Source organism: Sinocyclocheilus grahami, unplaced genomic scaffold (genome assembly GCF_001515645.1).
Source record: "Sinocyclocheilus grahami isolate Dianchi unplaced genomic scaffold, SAMN03320097.WGS_v1.1 scaffold1264.1, whole genome shotgun sequence".
NCBI classification, from domain to species: Eukaryota; Metazoa; Chordata; class Actinopteri; order Cypriniformes; family Cyprinidae; genus Sinocyclocheilus; species Sinocyclocheilus grahami.
The window spans coordinates 193,890-217,054 of NW_015506443.1; the positions used below are offsets into that span (position 1 = coordinate 193,890).

General features: G+C 38.9%; 2 protein-coding genes across 4 annotated transcripts in view; one reads left to right on the forward strand and one right to left on the reverse strand.

Moving 5' to 3' along the window:
• The window catches only part of dcun1d1 (DCN1, defective in cullin neddylation 1, domain containing 1 (S. cerevisiae)), a 14,920-nt gene extending 7,263 nt beyond the window's left edge, over positions 1 to 7,657 (reverse strand). Inside the window, exon 1 of one of the 3 annotated variants that reach the window (XM_016254594.1) lies at positions 7,597 to 7,657. In XM_016254594.1, the coding sequence (XP_016110080.1) occupies positions 7,597 to 7,629 (33 nt within the window). In that variant the 5' untranslated portion in view covers positions 7,630 to 7,657. Of the gene's footprint in view, positions 1 to 1,889; positions 2,010 to 2,029; positions 2,101 to 7,596 lie in introns of those variants that run through there. The other 2 variants (XM_016254593.1, XM_016254596.1) reach the window with 2 other exon arrangements.
• Positions 6,931 to 21,840, forward strand: eif4a2 (eukaryotic translation initiation factor 4A2). Its single transcript, XM_016254590.1, has 11 exons — positions 6,931 to 7,015; positions 7,669 to 7,726; positions 11,762 to 11,894; positions 13,262 to 13,401; positions 13,880 to 14,048; positions 14,248 to 14,357; positions 15,017 to 15,160; positions 15,446 to 15,583; positions 15,846 to 15,935; positions 20,316 to 20,395; positions 20,491 to 21,840. The coding sequence occupies exons 1-11, from the start codon at positions 6,987 to 6,989 to the stop codon at positions 20,633 to 20,635; spliced, it is 1,236 nt and encodes a 411-aa protein (XP_016110076.1). The 5' UTR covers positions 6,931 to 6,986; the 3' UTR covers positions 20,636 to 21,840.
• Positions 21,841 to 23,165: the final 1,325 nt, after the last annotated feature.

Genomic DNA, 23,165 nt, shown 5'->3' on the forward strand with positions numbered 1-23,165 from the left:
ACGAGACAAAAACATTAAAACCCATTATAAACGAGGCATTTGTTGCATCCAGAGGGGACATAATTACGGATTATGACGTATACTGTCTTTTAACACGTTGCATCGCGCCACGTAAACATAAAACCATGTCTGCATTTGTGATCGGAGAAATTACAAACTACAAGTGCTACTCTACACTGCTCAAAACTCGCTTTTCAATCGTCAGTGGCAAATTCTTTATACATAAAAAAACGTACTTACAGTCTGTGAGCCAGAACAGCCAGCATTGTAGTCTAATCTAACAGGATCAGGAAACAGTCCTCCATAAAATGCACTGCACACATCTGAATATTTGGGTTGTACTGTTCTGGAACAGTGTTGTAAATACAACTTAACCACTGATTTCTAGTCGTGTCCTCTTTTGGAAGACCAAACAAAGTAGTTTCTCTTTCACAACGAAACACAGCGTCACACACGGCGGCCGGCACATTTGACGAAGGAGCGTCCGGCGGGCTTGCGGCAACCACATGTGACGACCCCGGGCTGGACTCCGCTTCGTCCACGGTGAAAGCCGATCCGGCGATCCACAGCGCAAAGTTGATGTATTCCCTCAGCAACTAGCACGGATCAGCTCCAGGCATGACGAAGCGGATATCGGTCACTTTTGGAAGACCAAACCAACCGAACATAGTTTCGCTTTCACAACGAAACACAGCACCTTCACGACATGGCGGCAGCAACAACAATACTACAGTGAGAATAAAAGTTACACCACCTTTCTTTGCGTGAACATTTAGGCGGCGTTATGCAAATCTTCCCACATAGTGATGTAGATATGTGGGGGCGTGTTCCAACAAGCTGTTTTAGGTAGGTGTGGTTGACTCTTAACTTTTATAAAGAATATCTCTTTGGATTTAAGACTTTAGTCTTTGCTACTTTACAGATCTTCTTTACGCACCAAGAGCTTGTAACACTCCAAAGAGAAAGTAAAAATTGAAATCGCATCATATGACCCCTTTAAGAATCGGTATCACAATGGCATATTGACAACAAAATATTATTCAATGACAATAGAAATAATTGATTTGTTCTATACTAAAAAGTAGGGCTTTTCGATATTGAAGAAAAATGCGATAACTCATTAAATAATGCGATACGATAATGCTTAAAGTGCCACATGCTCAAATGAACTTCTATAACCATCTTGTGTCATATATATGTGGTTATTTGATGTAAGTACCAAGAGTTCCTGTAAAACCACAACAAATTCCTTGTGTTTGCGCACACTTAAGTGGTGGATAAAGCTCATTCTGATCCTGATTCTAATAAGAAAGCACCCCTACAACAACTTCTGAAAGTGAACGGTATGCGTTTTACTCGAGCATTACATAAAAATGCCATTTTAACATTAGTGTAGTCATTTTAACGTGTGTTTAGGAACTGAATAATAAAAAGGAAAAATAAAACACTGCTTAGTATTTCCTCTTTGAATTCAATATGCACTGATTCTTATTTAAGCTACAAAAGTTATTTAGGTAAGAGCCGTGAGTGATTTTCTCTTTGTCTTTTGGTCATGGCCCCAAATATTGCAAGCTGTAACGATATGCATATTGCGATATGTACATTTGTGATATTTCGATATATTGCACAGCCCTACTAAAAGATATGAATACAAGTTAAATACCACGAAGATTTCATACATGACCGCTTGTCTGCTGAACTGCTTTTCAGCAGCTTTTTAAACTGTTTGCATAAGGTTTTGTAACTGATAAACAACCAATTAATCCTGTGGCCCATTAGTTCGGCTTCTCAGTTGTAAACCGAATGTCCAACAGCTTTGACCTCGCTAGCCTCAAAGCTACCTGCTCTGTATAAGTTAGCTGTCTACCAGTTAATTCATCAATACTCACTCTCCTGCTAGGTAAGTTTAAAGGAACGTCGTCGTCAAAACAGCCTAATAACTAAACAGGATTCGTCGTAGCGGTTTATGGGTATTTTGTGACTGTAACGCACATTAGTAAAACAATTGTGTTCGTTTTTTCACATTTACCATGTTTGTGATTTCCAGACTCCCTCTTCCGCTATCCCTCTCTGCCTTGCACCTACTTCCGCTCATGCGCAGTGACACTTGTACCGCAGTCAGCTGTTCGCCATAGCATCGGTTCATTTACGAAAAACTATTTTCAGAAACAGCAACCTGTAAAAGGTCAAACTAACGTCCACCAATGTGAAAAAGAAATGTAGTATTATATTGAGTTGAATAAGCAGAATATTTGATTTTTTAATCAAATCTGAATTAACATCTATAATAGCTTCTTTTTTTTTTTTACTTTGAAATTGAGATTTCCATAATTGGAAAAGTAATTTAAAATGAATACGATGTTAAAAGTCAAAGTCAGTTAATACTTTGTATCTCTAAAATATTTAAAAATGCTTACATTATCTATAAATACAAATAATTATAAATATTAAATAAATAAGACCCATCAATATTATGATATATGACAATTTGTAAAATCCAGTAACCACACACAAAACAAATAATAATAATAATTGGTCAAAAGATATGGAAACTCTGTAACATAAATATTCCATTTATATGTTACTAATTACCGTTATCCAAATACCAAACTACATGCTCCCTAACGTTTCTTTTAACCAGATTTAAAACATAACATCATTATTTCAAACTAATTCAATTCAAAATATTTTCCAAACTAATGGCGCAAGAATGACCAGTAAATGTTGTTGATTTATTTATTTTTCAGTTTTGATCACATCACAAAAATTCACTGGTTAATGCACTTTTATTGTCCATGACATCTTTATGGAGTGGGTGGTGGGGGGTAATGTAATCCAGCTAATCCAATCATTTCCAGCAATAGAGACATACACAAGTGAAATATTTTTAGGTTTTAAATGATTAAATGGGTCTAGTGGTTTTATGCATATAGGAAAAGAAAAAAAGCAGTATACGGTGGACTAAAAGGAATAGTTCACACACAAAACGTTTTCATTATTCGCCCTCGAATATTTTTCAAACCTGGACTGCCTCAGTCATCTTTTTTTGTTTCATACAGGTTTAGAACAGCATGAGGGTAAATGAACTAAAAACAGAACTTTAATGTTAAGGTGATCTGTCACTTTAAGTCAGTCCCATTTTAAAGGGACAGTTCACCCAAAAATGAAAATTCTGTCATTAATTACTCACCCTCATGTTGTTCCAAACCCGTAAGACCTCCGTTCATCTTCGGAACACAAATTAAGATATTTGTGATGCATTCTGACAGCTCCCTGACCCTCCCATAGACAGCAAGGGTACTACCACGATCAACGTCCAGAAACGTAGCAAGGACATCGGTAAAATATTCCATGTGACATCAGGGGTTCAACCGGAATATTACGAAGCTACGAGAATACTTTTTGTGTGCAAAAGAAAAAAAATAACGACTTTATTCAACAATTCGTCTCCTCTAGTGCCATTTTGGAGAGTACCTTGTGGCGCAGCTGACACAGAACAACATACGCTGTTTGCGTTCAGTGGATACTCTCCAAAATGACACTAGGCCAGTGGCGGCTCGTGGGTTTTAAAATAGAGGAGGCACACTAATTGTATTAGTCTGGGATCCCTGCCGATTATTATTATTATTTGCTTAACCGCTTTAAAATGGCTTTTTGGTTGCTTTTAGTCAGAAAACGTAAAGAAAACGACATACATACAGCAATATAATATAATTTCACTTACCTGGCCTATCACTTGAAGCAAACATCCATCCCTTCTTGAAAGTCTGTGTTAAAAGAGAACTGCCTGTTGCGCCATTTAATTAAGCCGACTGCTGTAGCCTATATCCAGCTTAGGCTGTTTTCCCTAAATTTGTATTTATACTGTTTGAATGACAGCTTGGTAAATCTGTTGGCAATCAAATATTCAATATCGCTACTCATCATAAGTACTTGGTACATTATCAGCGCAGCGGCAGACGTTCAAACTAATGTCACGTAATTTACGTCTCTGTGATGATTGGTTGATATCAGAAGGAGGCTAGCCTCCCATACGAGGTTTCTTTTCGCAACACCCCTCAGCGCTGAAAGTGAACACTCGATGCTGATTGGCTAATTTTTTTTACCAACAGAGGCACAAGAGCTCATCTCTCCCCCGGCCTCCCCCTCCCCTTCTCTATCACCTAGCGGTTGTAATTACATCAGCAGATTCGGCACATTCGCGATAGAAAAGCGGCGCTTTCACGTTATGGTATTACAACTGTGAAATTACAAACAAAAAAATACACATTCTGAGACATGAACTGAAATGAATTGTGAATTTTATTAACATTAAATCGTCCTCCTCCCATTTTCACCTCAAAATTATGGGGAAGCTGTGCCTCCCCCGACGAGCTGCCACTGCTGCTCACAATTGACGGTCCGCCAGCTAATTCTGAACCAAGGTTATCAGGCTCTCTGTCTTAGGCAGCATTGATTTGAAGTAATGCTTTCCTCTTCTCCACACATAAGTCTTCATTAGCTGATCCTTCTGACCTGCACTAAACCCTATGTCATTATCCTGCGAGCCATCATCAATATCCTCCCCCATCCTAAAGGTAGGGCCCTGCTCTTCCACCTTCTGCCCAGCTTTAATCTCAGCCCTGTCAGGTGGCATTAACATTGGCCAAGCTCAAGGCCATTCACAGCACAGAATCCTCACTTTCCTCATAGCAGCTCTGCTTCCATTAGCTCAAGTGTCCTTATTCAAAATGTGACACTGAAGACTGGAGTAATGGCTGCTTTGCAATCACAGGAATAAACTGCATTTTAAAAATATATTAAAATAGAAAACCGTTATATTAAATTGTAAACATTGTAAAATATTGTATTACTGTTTTTACTGTATTTTTTATCAAATAAACAGAGCAATGGTGAGAATAAAATACTTCTGTCAAAAGCAAAGGAAAATAAAAACTTTTGAACGGTAGTGTTGGGAGTATCAGCGCAGCGGCAGACGTTCAAACTAATGTCACGTAATTTACGTCTCTGTGATGATTGGTTGATATCAGAAGGAGGCTAGCCTCCCATACGAGGTTTCTTTTCGCAACACCCCTCAGCGCTGAAAGTGAACACTCGATGCTGATTGGCTAATTTTTTTTACCAACAGAGGCACAAGAGCTCATCTCTCCCCCGGCCTCCCCCTCCCCTTCTCTATCACCTAGCGGTTGTAATTACATCAGCAGATTCGGCACATTCGCGATAGAAAAGCGGCGCTTTCACGTTATGGTATTACAACTGTGAAATTACAAACAAAAAAATACACATTCTGAGACATGAACTGAAATGAATTGTGAATTTTATTAACATTAAATCGTCCTCCTTCCATTTTCACCTTAAAATTATGGGGAAGCTGTGCCACCCCTGCCTCCCCCGACGAGCCGCCACTGCGCTAGGGTGACGCGGAGGAGACGAATTGTTGAATAAAGTCGTTATTTTTTTTCTTTTGCACACAAAAAGTATTCTCGTAGCTTCGTAATATTCCGGTTGAACCCCTGATGTCACATGGATTATTTTACCGATCTCCTTGCTACGTTTCTGGACGTTGATCGTGGTAGTACCCTTGCTGTCTATGGGAGGGTCAGAGAGCTGTCCGAATGCATCACAAATATCTTAATTTGTGTTCCGAAGATGAACGGAGGTCTTACGGGTTTGGAACGACATGAGGGTGGAGCGGCCGGCAGGCTTGCGGCAACCACATGTGACGACCCTGGCCTGGACTCCGCTTCGTCCACGTGCAAAGTTGTTGTATTTCCTCAGCGACCAGCACGGACCAGCTCTAGGCATGACGAAGCGGATATCGTCCTCTTTTGGAAGGCCAAACAAAGTAGTTTCGCTTTCACAATGAAACACAACGTCTTCACGACACGGCGGCAGCAACAATAATACAGCGAGAATAAAAGTTACGCCTTCTTTCTTTGCGTGAACATTTAGGCGGCGTTATGCAAATCTTCCCACTTAGTGATGTAGACATGTGGGGGCGTGTTAGAACGAGCCGTTTTAGGTAGGCGTGGTTGACTCTTAACTTTTATAAAGAATATCGCTTTGGATTTGAGACTTTAGTCTTTGCAACTTTACAGGTCTTCTGTATGCACCAAGAGCTTGTAACACTCCAAAGAGAAAGGAAAAATTTTAATCGCATCATATGACCCCTTTAAGAATCAGTATCAGTACACATTCTGAGACATGAACTGAAATGAATTGTGAATTTTATTAACATTAAATCGTCCTCCTTCCATTTTCACCTGAAAAGTATGGGGAAGCTGTGCCACCCCTGCCTCGCCGCCACTGCACTAGGGTGACGCGGAGGAGACGAATTGTTGATTAAAGTCGTTATTTTTTTTCCTTTGCACACAAAAAGTATTCTCGTAGCTTCGTAATATTACGGTTGAACAGCTGATGTCACATGGATTATTTTACCGATCTCCTTGCTACGTTTCTGGACGTTGATTTTGGTAGTACCCTTGCTGTCTATGCAGGGTCAGAGAGCTGTCCGAATGCATCAAAAATATCTTAATTTGTGTTCCGAAGATGAACGGAGGTCTTACGGGTTTGGAACGACATGAGGGTGAGTAATTAATGACAGAATTTTTCATTTTTGGGTGAACTATCCCTTTAAGGCCAGAAGTGTGGAGACCAGTGATCAAGTCATATATATATATAGATCACTGGTGGAGACCCCGTAGCGACTCCACTACTCCCTATCAGTGGTGCAATATCCTTGCGCTTCTCAATATAGTCCCATATAAACTTCGACATAACAAAGATAAACACTCATAAAATTAACATGTATTTAACTCGCATTACACCTCTAGTCGCGGTTCGATAAAACGTCAATCGCATGTAGCTGTCTTAAGTGTTTATACAGTTTTACTCTACATGTACAAAAAGAAGTTCCGGTTAGATAAAAACGCCAGAGATTCACATGTTCTTCCTTTCCGAATGAACGCCGCAGTCGCGAACGGACCATGTCTAGCGGTTCTGCTGATTACAACAGGTAAAATCTTTATGACACGTAACTCGCATTCATTTTATGTTAGATGCTTTCCGTAAATGTGTATCTTGTTGAATTAGAAAGGCGTCGGGCTAATTATATCACCGGTGTTGTGGATTTTGACATGGCGCGTGTGATAGGCCGCCTGTTAGCTGCGTGTGTGTACTCTCACGTATTTCTCGCTCACTCTATGACTAAATTGGTTATTTTTATACTTTTTTTCTTCTTCAAATAAGTAGCGTTGTTAAGGATGAACGTTAACTAGTCTTCACGCCCACCCTGAAATCTAACGCGTGTTCTCCATGCTTGAGGCCTTGCATTCACGTCGCCTTCACTACCTTAAAATCTTGTTCTTCTATTTTGTCAAGTTGTAGGTTGTGTGTTTTTTTTTTATTATCGGGAGATAAATATTTGGTAATATACAACAATTACGGGTAGTAGAAACTGCTTTTCACACATTAAAGACGACAAGGTGTTTCTACTGTAAATAAGTTGGACTAAATTTGGTCGTAGGCTCTAAGGGAGCCCATGACTGAGTCATTTACACTGAATACGAGCCATTATTGACTAAAGTGTTTATTTACCGCTTTGATTGTTAACGGTCGTCCACGTGGCATTATTTGAACTTCATGTACTTATGCTGTATTTTCTTTTAGCTCACGAGATCGAGACCATGGGGGGCCTGAAGGAATGGAGCCTGATGGTGTCATCGAGGTGTGTATGGTAGTGAAGTCCTGGCTGGGTGGTTTAGTGCTTCTAATAAACATCTGGACTGGTGAAGATTTTTAGGTCAATCCATGAACTGCCCTGAAAGTGTGGTCACACATCATGGGCAAAAAGTTTAATCGTCAGTGGTGTAAAAATATATGAAGTGCAGCTCACACAGACTAGGGCAGGGTTCCTCAAATCTTGCCCTGGAGGTCCAATGCGCTGCAGAGTTTAGCGCCAACCCTGATCAAACTCCGCTACCTTTGAATTTCTAATGATCCTGAAGACATTGATTAGCATGCTCAGGTGTGTTTAATTGGGGTTAGAGCTAAACTCTGCAGGAAAGTGGATCGCGTGGGCCAGATTTGAGGATCCCTGGACTAGGGGTGCCATTTTCCCAGGACGCGTCCTGGCCAGGATTTCTATATTGCCTAAAATATCTAGGTTTTGGCTTTGTTTGCGTGTGCAGACCGATCGGTGTATGACATCTAAATACCATACAGACGGTTCCTTATGCTTTCAAAATGCTCTCGAGGTACTTTGATAAACACTGATCGATCTGAGCCGCGCTGCTTTTAAGTCGAACACACATCCTATGTACGCGTAATTGAATCGCTTTGACCGTAGATGCCACCTTCTCTCACACACCATGATGGGTCCATTATGTACAATGCTTGCATGTTATTGGTCAAACTACTTTTCGATCATTACCTTCCGCAAGCATGAAAACAGGAAAAAACAAAGCCAAAACAAATCTTGGCAAGGACGCGTCCTGGGAAAATGGCACGTCTGGTCACCCTAACACAGACGTCACTTTTAAACCAAGCACCTTTCTGTCGGTGAACAACGCAAACCAGTTTTAACACGAGCAAAATCTGTGTGATCCTAAAACCGGCAAGATTTTGAGGAGCAGCGTTAAGTTGAGGAGCAGCAGATTGAAATGCTTCCCTCTGAATTATAGTAGTTACCTTGTTGGAAAATGGACATGAATGGTCTGCAGTCATATTTATGACTGGGGAACTTGGATAATTTTGATAACGGAGTTGGGTGGGCCATTATTAACCTAAAATATGGCGGAGGAGAAAACTATTGCTACGGTGACATTAGTTTTATTAGTTTTTCCCACCACATCTACATTGAGCTCTCTCTAGGGCTGCACGGTTAATCGAATGCAATTGTCATGTGCGTCTTGTCAGTAAAGCATTGAGCTGTATTTACTATGAAGAGCCATAGTTCACCGACAAGCTACGCATAATCGCAGATGATTTAATCGCGCGATTATGAAATTTGAAGAAATCATTCTGCGATTTTATAAAAGCTGTTTGCGTAGCTTGTCTGTGTAGTAAATGCTGTTCCATCTGAAAGCACGTGAAAATACGACGTTTTAATAACATGTTTTTACTCCAAACTCACTTCATAATGTTAGATGAGTGTGTGAAATTCTGTGAGATGATGTGGTGTCTTGCACAGAATAAGGCATGCAACATTTCGTAGTATTCTAAGCAGTGATAAAGGCTAATGTCAATTAGCGGTGCATTATTATGCACTTTATTATAATAAAAATAAGACCAACTCAGATGAACCATATATTGTCGTAGACATGTTTATTAGTCACGTTGAATCGATGAAAGCAGTTAAATCTTCTGTTTATTCAGCAACTGCTATAGGGATTTCCTGGGTTACTTCTGTGAGGCCTATTATTAGTTTCAGCGCGAGAGCGCCCTCTGGCCTTTGGATGTAGATTTACTGCTGATCACAGAACCGTGCTTCACTGAAAGTTACGCATGACAATCGCAGCTTCAACCTAATCGCGATTTATCACCGTTGCAATTTAATTTCGATAAATGATGCAGCTCTCTCTCCTTCATGGTCATTTATAAATGTATAAATAAGTTTTGGATGCATGTATTATGAATATTACACAGCGAAAATAGCGCAATCAGCCCTCTACATTGCGAGTAAATCACTCGCATATGTGACTAAATCTTATTCTGGGCGACTAAATAATGTCTAACATTAACCATTGGCTAATAAATTCTTAGATTTTACACGCCAGTATGTGTGTGAGAGGCGTTCAACACAGATTTTTCACTCGATAAACACGCTGACTGAGCGCTTGAGAGTTTCGCTCTCCGTCAAGCGATCTGTACTATTTGGATGCGCTCAATGGATCATGTCATGTACTCAATGGATGCGCAGTATGTAGCACGCAGCGCATCTGTATTTGATGTACCGTAAACTAGTGTGATGGCACACGACTCGCCGTCGCTTTACTGATAGCGCTGTTTCTCTCACGCATGCAAAGAGAGAGAGCGAGAGTCTTGCATACCACGCTGAATCGACACACAACATGTAAACCATATTCTTTGTTGTATTTTCCTGTCAAAATAACAGCGTTCATTTAGAGTTATTCAGCTTTTAAGAACAAGCAGAAGATATGCCGGAGCTAATGCGCGAACAGCTCTCGTTGGTTGGCGCTCATCTATTACCGTCCCTCTTTTGATTTCAGCAAATCAGTTCGAGCGAATGCTGACAACGTGATTAATATTCATGAACCCAGCAGATAATAATAATAGTAGTAGTAGTAGTATCTTTTAATAATAATTACTACTACCTATGAGCACCAATATCTTAAACACCACCACTAGTCCTAAGTTTAGTTAAAATGACATATGCATTCATGGTTACCAAGTTTTAGTTCTAATCACTAGTTCTATCATTAAATAGTGCTTAATTATCATAAAATAATGCTTGATTGGCTGACGTTAAGAGTGCAGATTCAGTTATTTAAGAAGCTGTTCCATTTTACAAAGATAAGGTGTGTATTGGCAAAAAACTCAATTTGTGGATGTCCTCATTTGTAAAACTGTTATTAAAATAGTGAATTTTTTTTTTTTTTTTTTTTTTGCAGAAAGTTAAGAGTGCAGATTCAGTTATTTAAGAAGCTGTTCCATTTTACAAAGATAAGGTGTGTGTATTGGCAAAAAACTCAATTTGTGGATGTCCTCATTTGTAAAACTGTTATTAAAATAAAGTGAACTTTTTTTTTTTTTTTTAATGCAGAAAGTTTTCTGTGAGGGGTGTGTTTAGGTTAAAAAGTCTATAACTATCTGTATAAAACAATAGAAATCTATGTAATGTCCCCATTTAGATAGCTAAATAAACGTGTGTGTGTGTAAAATGGTATATCAGTCTGGCGAGTAAACAAAAACATTTTACTAGCCAATGGCGATTTATATTGCCAAGGTGTGTGTAGAGGGTTGGCAATTATTTTACTGAAGTTTCAGTTATGTCCGCAAAGTATTCAGATAACGTTGAATGAATACAACAGAACTGGTAATGATAATATGGTTGTCAATGAAGATGTTTATTCATTTTCAGAATTGATTTGGTATTGATTTGATATCTAAAGAATTTTAGCTTTAAGATTTTCCCCAGGAAATGGGTGAAAATTATCCAGGCAGTTGCATAAAACTCAGCCTTTGTTAGGACTGTGTCTTAAGAACAAGTCTGACCCACTAGCTGTTAGCCAAGGGGGAATGAGGCTTTCTTTTCAGATTCTAATTAGACCAATTTACATGATGTAACTGGCTTGAAATTGACCAGTCTTAAAGAAAAAAAAAGTTAAATTACTAACTATTAAATCTAGTTTAAGCATTTTATGCAATGGCCACACTGGTGTCCAATGTTTCCTATTATTTCCAACTACAAACACTTGAATGTAACGTACTCCTAATTTTGACTTCAGAATTGGTAAGTAGGAAATTTCTGATAGCATGTGAAGGCAGCAAAAGCCCTGTTTGTTCCCATTTAAAACTTGTGACCAATTCTTTAATTGACATGCCCCATTACAGAAAGAAGGGGCTTTCTTGAAAATCCTCAATTGTAATTTCAATATTGCAGTGCTTTTCATGTGTGCTCATTGTCTGATGTGATTTTAAAGGCTGCATGTTACCCCTTCCCATCAGCTTACAGTAAGGATATTGTCTGTACTTGGTGAGTTGAGTGTATTAAATGAAATCCCTCATACTCCTTTTACAGAGCAACTGGAACGAGATTACGGACAATTTTGATGACATGAACCTGAAGGAAACTCTCCTTCGTGGAATTTATGCCTATGGTTTTGAGAAACCCTCAGCAATCCAGCAGAGAGCTATAATTCCTTGCATAAAAGGTACAAACAAGTTACGTTCAGCATATGCTTGACATGCTTTTTTTTTAATAAACAAGATTACATGTACTCTAGTGTTGTCAAAAGACCCGGTACTTCGGTTCCAAGTCTGTACTAAAAAAAAAAGTAAAACGTTACGGTACCAGGTTTTTTTTAAGTACCGGTGGTACTTAACGTTCAACCCGGTTCTTAATGCGCTATTCGAAATGTGCGCAGATGCGCTCTCTTCATAAAAGCAAAGAGACATGTTGACCTCAAAATGAGGAAACGCATCAAAGAGTTCAAGCAGGTAAGTTTCATTTTAATTTTTTCTATTTGGATAAAAAAACACTTCTCGGTATTTCCCATACAGCCGCCACAATATCAAAACTAACCACCACAAATAGATTTTCCAAAAGGCTTTAATTGAATAAACATGAGCACTGCACGTGTCAAAGTCGAAACCCGGCGTGGGTGTTTTTAGAACACTGTATTTCTGAAGGAAATCGACTGTCTTCTGAAAATTATGGATGTCATTTTCGTTCCATCTTGCCTGTAATGCCTGATAAAGCAGCGTTTGTGAGCACAGGCTTATCTGATTCCAGCCGTTACCGGGGAAACCTCTATCTCTCCTGCTCTACAAGCGCCTCCTGCTGGCAGAGAATGAATTTGCATATATATGCCGCCACAAATAGTGCCCAAGTCTGTGGGAAACACCGCTTCCGTTATGAATATTATTCAATATTTTAATTTGAATGTCTGATTGAAATGAACATTGCTGTTATTAGAGTAGTTAATCGTTAGCATAAGCGCGGCTAGCACTAATATAATGAGCATTAGAATTAAGTTTCTTTAACTATTTAATGCTCCTATAACTTTTATTAGGGTAAAAAAAATCAGGAGGACATGATTATATTTACTATTTTTACACACCAGAGGCTTTTAAGTGAATTGCGAATCTAAAATATGCGTGTTAGAAAATGTACAAATGGTTAACATTGTGTCAAATCAGTCCGTCAGAAAAACAGTTCTGGGTTTTTTTTTTTTTTTTAAGCTAACTTAGTAGTTGTTCTTGGCTGATTTACTCTAGAAGGTTTTAAAAGCCCTTTAAAATTAAATGTACACAGTTTGGAATAAATAAAAGTAGTCAGATTTTTAATTGGCATGTTTTTGTGTTTTGCTTTGGTACGGAAATTGGTACGGAGAACTGTGGATTGTCACTGGTATTAGTACCGAATACTGAAGTTTTAGTACCGTGACATCACTACTGTACACAATTTGCTTTCTGTATATTAGTTTGTAGTCTAGTTAAATTCAAGTGCGAGTCTGCTTATTTTAAACCGGAGTATGTGCTACGCATTAGTGTGAATTGATCCTTTACTGCTCCATAGGATATGACGTTATCGCTCAGGCCCAGTCAGGCACTGGTAAAACGGCCACGTTTGCCATTTCCATCCTGCAGCAGTTGGAGATCGAGCAGAAAGAGACTCAGGCTCTGGTCCTGGCACCAACCCGAGAGCTCGCTCAGCAGGTATGCTGTACCTGAGGTCACCATAAACTTAGTGTCTCAGACCAAGGCGGCATATTCTGGCAGTAGCCCGATTCAAGGTACTCTTTCGCTGTTCTTCCTGCTCCATCAGTCATTAAATGTAGATGTTTTTTTAATTTGTGTAATTTTATGAGCTAGTCGGCAGGAAATAATTAGGTAGTGCTTCAGCCAGAAAAATTTTCTGGAGTATTTACTGTAAGTGGTTGGAAATTAGATTTTAGTTAATGGTTTGGTTGTTGGACTGCCAGGTAGGTTCCATGGGATGATTGTAGCAAAAAGAAGCTGTGGACAAAAGTGAGATGGTATACTGTCTTTTGGGACTGACTTGAGATGACCTTTTCAACTGATCATACTTGTATGTTTGGCTTGATAAGTGCACTGTGACGATCAAACTTCAGTATTTGAGGATATGAAGCATTCCTTTTATTATAAGCCCCATCTGTTTTTCTCTGTTTTCTAGATTCAGAAGGTTATCCTGGCTTTGGGTGACTACATGGGCGCTTCTTGCCATGCTTGCATTGGAGGCACCAACGTGCGGAACGAAATGCAAAAACTCCAGGCAGAGGCTCCACACATCGTCGTTGGCACGCCAGGCCGTGTGTTTGACATGCTGAACAGGAGATACCTGTGTAAGTAGTGAATGCAAATAAATTAGGCTAAAACATGCAGGCCCAGCTGGGATGAAGTATGACGTGATGGTATCATCTTTCGGGACTGATCTATTATGAAGATATTTACAACTTAACTGATCATACATTTGACCGTCATGTTTTAACAGTTTAGTAAGGATTTGAATTACAGTAATTATTATTTTATTTTTTTAAACAGCTCCCAAATGGATCAAGATGTTTGTCCTTGATGAGGCCGATGAAATGCTGAGCCGTGGGTTCAAGGATCAAATCTATGAGATTTTCCAGAAATTAAGCACAAACATCCAAGTAAGTCAATGTCTTGATCTCTGACTCTAAATGGAGGTGTCTTCCACTCAAAAGAACTGTGCTAAAATTGCGGATTCCAGGTTCTCCTGGTTTATGCAATTATGCTAGCAGAGTATCATGTGGAAGAAGAGGAGTAGCCCTGCACCGGAAATGAAACCGAGTCGGACCTCTTTCTTAATGTCCAGTGGCTTATGTTTCAAGGTCCAGAGTAACAATACATCAGTTTTCAACTGGAAGAAATCTTTGTTACCATATTGAAAATCTGTAACTTAAACGTTCGAAAACATTTAAAATCATGTCTTGTCAAACTGGAGACGTTCTGTGCTATTTTCAGGTAACTCGTCAGAATCTTGTGTATATATATATATATGTCAAACGTACTTGCATCCATTGCACAAGGTTCTCATTACATTTTCAAATCTTGCTGAAGAACCCAAGCATCAAATGTTACCCAAACTTTGAGTTCATGCAGCTCAGGTGCTGCTGTCCTTAAAGCAAAAGGGTGCAAATCAAGTACTTCAGTTTGTTTTCCTCACAGTTATGCTGACAAAATTTCCCCATTACCAGTTATATTTAATGCAAAATCCTTCACTAGCATTTTCAGAATTGACACATCTCTGTTTGTTTTTGTCGATGCTCTAACAGTGTCATGTTACCAGGTTGTGCTGCTTTCGGCCACCATGCCCGCTGATGTACTGGAGGTGACCACCAAGTTCATGCGTGAACCTATTCGCATCCTGGTGAAAAAGGAGGAGCTGACTCTGGAGGGTATTAAGCAGTTTTACATCAATGTAGAACGAGAGGTGAGACACTGGTTGTCTCTTTTTAATGTCTCATGTCCCTTCTTTTAAAAGCACCGTGCTAAAATCACCAGCTCAAGGCCTTCGGGCCTTGCTCTGGTGTTTATGCTAGTACTGGTTAATCTTAATTAAGGAAGAGCAGAAGCACACGGTCGGAAATGAGTCTAGGGCGGACCTCTTTCTTAATGTCCGGTGTCCAAGATCTCGAGATTTTTGTGCCATTAGATTTAATGAACTCAGGACATTGATGCAGTATGACTTCGCTAATGCTAATTCACTTATCTGTAGGAGTGGAAGTTGGACACGCTGTGTGACCTCTACGAGACCCTTACAATCACCCAGGCTGTTATCTTCTTGAACACGAGAAGAAAGGTTGACTGGCTGACCGAGAAGATGCATGCCAGAGATTTCACTGTGTCTGCTCTGGTAAGCTGATGTACATATGTGCTAAAAATTAACAGGTTACTATAGTTAATGGTAGGCCAGGGATTGATCTAGGAGACATATTGCACATTATGGTTTTTAATGCTGGATAAAGTATGAAATGATGGTCTACCATCTTTCGGGACTGACTTCTCATGGAGAGATTTGTTTCTAAACATAACTGATCATACTTGTCCAGAGTTTCTAAGCCAGCATGACGTTTGTGATGTCTTGCGTAGGTTAAAGCAGTCTCTCTGTTTTTCAGCATGGAGATATGGATCAGAAGGAGCGAGACGTAATCATGAGAGAGTTCAGGTCTGGCTCTAGCAGAGTGCTCATAACCACAGATTTGCTGGTGAGTAGGGCTGTTATTTTCAGAATTTCTGAAAGGGTGCTTCTTTTTTTTTAACAATCAATTTGTAAATTAAAGGGGTCATATGACGTTGCTAAAAAGAACATTGTGTATTTGGTGTAATTCAATGTTTATGCGGTTTAAGGTTCAAAAAACGCATTATTTTCCACCTTACATTCCGAATTCCACATTATTGTTGCTCTATGCCCCGCCATTCTGACACGCGTCGATTTTTACAAAGCTCATCGTTCTGAAAAGCGAGGTGTGCTCTGATTGGCCAGCTATCCAGTGTGTTGTGATTGGCCGAATACCTCAAGCATGTGATGCCCCTTACCATACTGTGATGCTCTGTGTCATGGCGTGACAAGACTAAAACAATAAAACCAATTACAAATGAGGCATTTGTTGCATCCAGTGGGGACATAATTACTGATTATAATGACTTGTACTGTCTTTTTACGCGTTGCGTATCGTGCTGTGTAAACCTAAAACCATGTCTGGAGAAACGACATACAACAAGCGATACTCTACACTGCTCAACTCACGTTTGAATCGTCAGTGGCAAATTCTTTAAATATAAAAAACGTACTTACAGGCTGTGAGTCAGAAGCGCCAGACTGTCCTTGCAAAGTTGGAACTGCCCCACTTTATAGAAACAGACACCGGCGTTGTAGGCTACTCTCACAGGAAGCAGTCCTCATTCTCCGCAAAATGCGCTGCACACATCTGAATATTTGGGTTGAACTGTTCTGGAACAGTGTTGTAAAAACAACTTAACCACTGATTTCTAGTTGTCCTCTTTTGGAAGACCAAACAAAGTAGTTTAGCTTTTACAACGAAACACAGCATCACAAACGGCGGACTTAAGAACGGCACGGCCGGCGGGCTTGCGGCAGCCACATGTGACGACCCAGGCTGGACTCCGCTTCGTCCACGGTGAAAGCCGATCCGGCGATCCACAGCGCGAAGTTGATGTATTTCCTCAACGACCAGCACGGATCAGCTCCAGGCATGACGAAGCGGATATCGTCCTCTTTTGGAAGACCAAACAAAGTAGTTTAGCTTTTACAACGAAACACAGCATCACAAACGGCGGACTTGAGAACGGCACGGCCGGCGGGCTTGCGGCAGCCACATGTGACGACCCAGGCTGGACTCCGCTTCGTCCACGGTGAAAGCCGATCCGGCGATCCACAGCGCGAAGTTGATGTATTTCCTCAACGACCAGCACGGATCAGCTCCAGGCATGACGAAGCGGATATCGTCCTCTTTTGGAAGACCAAACAAAGTAGTTTCGCTTACACAGCATCTTCACGACATGGCGGCGGCGGCAACAACCATACTACAGTGAGAATAAAAGTTACTACAGCTAGAATAAAAGTTACGTCCGCCTTTGCGTGAACATTTGGGCGGCGTTATGCAAATCTTCCCACATAGTGACGTAGACATGTGGGTCTAGGGCTGGAGCTATCAATTATTTTAGTAATCGAGTGTTCAACGGATTATTCCATCGATTAATCGGATTAGAAGTCATTTCTTTATTAAAGAGCAATACTAAATATACAAGAGATAATAAGGTAGATCTCTTAAAATAAACTAATTTGTTTTCTTTTTAGAAAAAAATTATTGCTGAAATTGCATACGTTAATAACCGTGAAAACTAAACCCATTTCATGTTTAATTGCCAAATTACATTCAAAATACAAATATATCAATATAAAAATACAAAAATCAATGTCACATTACTTTAAAAAAGGTAAACGGTACAAACTAAAACAAAGGCATAAATCTAAATGATGATAATAATACCTAAGCATTACCTAAACCAAAGGAAGGCTTTGTGGCTTTTGTGAGGCAAAAATCAGTGGACAGGAAGGTAACTTGGAACAAGAGACCATACACAATTTTTAAACACTTTTTTTTTCTGCAACATGAAATTAGAGTTATTTGGAGAATAAACACTCTTAAATGTCCTTATACGTACGTGTGTGTGTGTTTGAAACTTGTTTTTGATATCCTTCATATTCTGTGTGCCGGGTCAGTTCACAGCAGTGATAGGAATTAATCTGTTCCAATAAGTTTAAATTTCATTTTTACATTTTATGGGCATTTTTTTTTGTAAAGGTGTGCATCTTTTGAGTCAAATTCTTACATTTAATCAGTCAATTAGAATAAAAGACGTTTGGGCTGTTACCAAACAAAGGATATCGGTATCAAAATTCATCTTTGCAATGCAGAGGAAACACAGAAGCTGCATGGGATGAATTTCCCACACAGAGGGACATGAATGCATTTAACCTGCAGTTACAAATGCATAAATAATATTTTATTTTAAACAAAACATTGAATACTGATATTTAAAATTATTTTAAAAACGAAAAGATACTTTAAATGTGAAATTAAAACCACCAGTAGGTGGCAGCAAGTCACTGTTAAGAAGTGAGTAATTACGATTGAACCGAATCATTTAAACGGTTGATTCATTCAGGAACGAACGAACGGCCATGTTGCACAGACGCGCTGTGGCTGTGTTTGGAAATTTTTTTTGTTGGAAAAATAAAGCAATATAGTGTCTATAACGTAAGTCTCATAATATTACCTTCTCGTTCATTGAACGGTTGAATAAAATCACATTTGTAGTCATGCTGATTTTAGAGGTGAAAACTGGCACTCTTCGTGTGAGATTGACTAACTTTCTTTCTGTGAAAGTTCTTATTTTTATGCACAATGGCATTTAGTATTTCACAAAACATAGCTAACGTAGGGACATTATAACTAGCCACCATATTGATTTACGGTCTTAAAAAAAAAAAGTGCTGGACATATTTATTTTTTTATATAATGTCCTCCTGAGACCCAGTTATGGAGTTTTTGCCTCTGTAGTGGACATTATATTTGAGTGAATTTCTCTGAGACCTCACATGTCACAGTTGTAAGTCTGGATGGCCTGTACAGAGCACATTCAGGGCTTTCCAGAGATACCAAATGATTGGATGTTTCACCGTGGCCACTCCCTCTCTTTGGTTTTTAAAATGGCTGACATTAATTTAGTGATAAAATTGTACATCCTTATGGAAATATGATCATATTTTGTAATTATAATTTAAATCGGATTAATTTTCAAATTGTTTGTCATAAATCAACATCTCAGGAAAATGTTATGGGGTTTCAAATCAAAATATGACTTCCTGTTATGAAACGGGACATCATTATATACATGTCCACTGTAGAGGACACCAGGACTAAAAGTATCAAATCATTTTGTTATATATTTTATAACATAGTTGAGAACCATCCTTAAATTAGTTATAAAAAAAAATCCTGAAACCTAAAAAAAAAATCCCATTGTTTTTGTCTTTTCATGTCTATTCTTGTCATTTTATTTTTAGAAAAACTGAGTCCTGGTGTCCTCTACAGAGGACATAGCATAACTTATGAATAAAATATAATTTTTCAAAAATGTTATTTTACAATTTTTTTTCTTATGCTCTAAACAATGTAATGACATGAAAAAATACTAAATTCACAAAGCTTTTTTTTCTGGTTCTCAGGAGTCTGGTCCCTGTTTTTATACAGTCCATGGTCTGGTCCAGCCGTTTATCGGGTTGTGCGTCAGTAATAATGGTCCGTGGGGAAACGGTGTTCCGTGTGTCATTACTGTAAATGGACTAAACAAACCTTCTGCCTCTATTTTCTTGTATTCGAGGAATCGTTTCAGCCCTACTTTAGTCTTTGCAACTTTACAGATCTTCATGCACCAAGAGCTTATAACACTCCGAAGAGAAAGGAAAAATCGCATCATATGACCCCTTTAAAAGAAATTACATTTAAAAAAATTATTATATGGTAATTATATGTATTTATTTGTTTGACTTGCTCTGCCTTTTAAGACAACTTTATGAACAACCCTTTTTGGTCAATACTACCAAGATTTTTATTATCTGTATAAAGCTACATTTGTCAAGTTTAAGCAATTTTTCCAAGACAAGTAAATGGTTATAAAATTAGGAACGAAGTTACAAGCGTTGGGACAAATGATCATTAACTAAACGGTGATTTGTTGTAAGAAGATTCAGCACTATGAAAACATTCATGAATTGTGAAGAAACGAAATCACAAATTTTATGGTAAATTGACAGACGTTGAATGAGGCAGACTTAAATTATTTCCTGTACTTTGTGAAGGTTATCAGTCAGTCCAGAATATTTCTTTATTTAAAAATGGCTTTCAAACTTGTGTAGGTTTTTTTGTTTTGTTTTTTTTTTTTAACTTGGATTTTATCATGAGAATAGGTGTAGAATCTGGCATGGCATTAACAAAATGACTACACAAAAAAAACTGGTCATTTTTAGCATGACTGACCCTGAAATCCCTGTTCCTCAGGCTCGTGGAATTGATGTGCAACAAGTTTCACTTGTCATCAACTATGACTTGCCAACAAATCGAGAGAACTATATCCATAGGCGAGTAAAACGTCAAGATGCCAACATGTTTCTCACTGGCTGCATTAAATGATTCATTTGATGTTGATGTTTTCGCTATACTTATCATTTCACAGGATTGGCCGTGGAGGTCGGTTTGGCAGAAAAGGTGTAGCCATCAACTTTGTTACTGAAGAAGACAAAAGGATTCTACGAGACATTGAGACGTTCTACAATACAACTGTTGAGGAGATGCCCATGAATGTTGCTGACCTGATTTAAACTTTGGAGATTTTAATGCCGGGATAGCTGTCGAATGATCACTTCCATTTGCGCTTATTTTATTGGAAGAAAAAAAAAACTACTCCTGAATGCTGGCTGCGGATCTGACTTAGGAATTCGATACGTGACGTTGACTCTCTGTGTGGACGGTTGTAGACTCTAACCATATCAGTATTTACTGGTGGTGGCGTTTACAAAACATGGGTTCTTTACATGTATTCTTTTTCAGGTATTTTTTCCCTGGTATGTTCAAAATGTACGTGTTGGATGTTCTTTATCGTTTAGTAGTTTACTTGTGGACTAAAAGATACAAGTGCTGCATTAAGTCTGCCAATTATGTTATGCTAACATATGTGTGCTGTTTAACTTGGGTCATTTCACCTATTTAGTACTATAAAGGCACTTTTTACGTTTTGTGGAATGTATTACTTTAAATGTATATTGTTTTATGAAGTACTTTTTGTGAAGTCTTCTTCAAAGGTGGGTCTTAACACCTTAGCTCAATGTTCCATGTAGTGTTTGGCCCACTTGGCAATAAAGAGGATAATTATTCTGTCCATTAATTGTTGTCCGGTGTCTTTTGAATTTGTTTATCCGACACTGACTTGCAATTACTGCAGTTTATTTTCCATGATTTTCAAAAAAAAAAAAAAAAAACTGAATAGGAGAACCCCATTTCGTGACATTAAACAACACTGAAAAGGAAAACTAATAATCATAAGCTTTTGTCAGTCATAACTTGTTTTCTGCAATAAGCCAAACACCAATGGAAAATCCCTATTGGGTTTGTTGAGGGAACCAGGGGTGCATTTCCCAAAAGCATTGTTAGCTAGCTATGGTTGCAAGCTCCTTTGAACTCCTATTGGTAGCAACCATAGTTGCCCCCCAGGGTGCTTAACTTTCAGGTTGGCCTATAAAAATATATCTTCACTGCGGCACTTTATTAGTAGGCCGTATCCACATACTGTTAGCCAGGTAATGTATATGTGCATGGCTCACTCTGAACAATCAGATTGACCTTTCTCTGGAAAGTAATTTGTACCATCAAAGTCTCCGATTTGTAACTTCAAACGTCTCCCGAGTAAATTTGAAATGCAAATCTGCCCATTTTCCTGTGTGGCCATTGAAGACACATGATCACGCATAGTCCTAAGCCTTAAGATGTCTTGTAAAGCCAAACTAGTCCACTAGAAGAATAGAAACTGTCGCTCAATGATTTAGACATTGTTCATGTTTGCAATCGAATACCACTGATATGGTTCCTTGTATATGCCACGATCCCTGACCTCTGTTTTCATTGTTAACCATTAATTGTGCTTATTGTATTCAAAAAACAATTCTGATACAAGAAAACAGGCCGAGCATTGTCAAATTAAGTTTAATTAAAAATACAAGCTGCCTTTTAAAAATATTCTGGAGAGGTAAAATTTTTATCTGCTTCAAAGGTAGCACACTTGAAGACCAAAGTGCAGAAAAATATCCCGCTCTCTGGTAAAGTATGCAAAACCACACCTTGTACAGGTAACAGTTTAATCATTAACAGCGTAACGATGCATGGGATGATAGGCTTCAACAGAGACTGGTGTTGATCTAGAGCAAGGGTGGCGAACTCCGGGCCTGGAGAGCCGCAGCCCTGCAGAGTTCAGCTCCAACCCTAATTAAAACTCACCTGCCTGTAGCTTTCTAGTAACTGTTCAGACCTTGATTAGCTTGTTCAGGTGTGTTTGATTAGGGTTGAAGCAAAACTCTGCAGGGCTGCGGCTCTCCAGGATCGACGTTCGCCACCCCTGATCTAGAGAGTAATATGTGGCATGACAGAAGAATGTTTTAGGATCTTTTTTTTAATGCATTTTATTTAGATAGGACAGTCGACAGGAAGCGAAGTGGGTGAGAGAGGGGGGTGGGATCGGGAAAGGTCCATGAGCCTGGGACTCGAACTCGGGACGCCCGAGGAGCAACGGCACTACATGTCGGTGCTCTGCCCACGAGACATTACTGATCTTTGTCAAAATCAATCCAAATACGGTATGTGGCTTTGTAAAGGGGTAATATTTCTAAGCACTATTAAACAAAGAAAAGTGTAATCTAGACTTATTATATATATATATATATATATACAGTGGGTACGGAAAGTATTCAGACCCCCTTAAATTTTTCACTCTTTGTTATATTGCAGCCATTTGCTAAAATCATTTAAGTTAATTTTTTTTCCCTCATTAATGTACACACAGCACCCCATATTGACAGAAAAACACAGAATTGTTGACATTTTTGCAGATTTATTAAAAAAGAAAAACTGAAATATCACATGGTCCTAAGTATTCAGACCCTTTGCTGTGACACTCATATATTTAACTCAGGTCCTGTCCATTTCTTCTGATCATCCCTGTTTTCAATCAGACCTGCAATGGACTGGCCATCAATTCATGCCAACTCTACATAGGGCAAGTGGTTCAGAGAATGGATGTATTTAATGTAACTGGGCGCCATCTCTTTTTAGTCAACCTTTGATTGTCGATCTAAGCTCTGC

Coding starts and splice junctions, on each gene's coding strand:
- eif4a2 (XM_016254590.1), top strand. CDS start 6,987: ATGTCTAGCGGTTCTGCTGATTACAACAG. Junction 14,049..14,247: donor GCTGAACAGGAGATACCTGT/GTAAGTAGTGAA, acceptor TTTTTTAAACAG/CTCCCAAATGGATCAAGATG. Junction 15,161..15,445: donor ACATCAATGTAGAACGAGAG/GTGAGACACTGG, acceptor ACTTATCTGTAG/GAGTGGAAGTTGGACACGCT.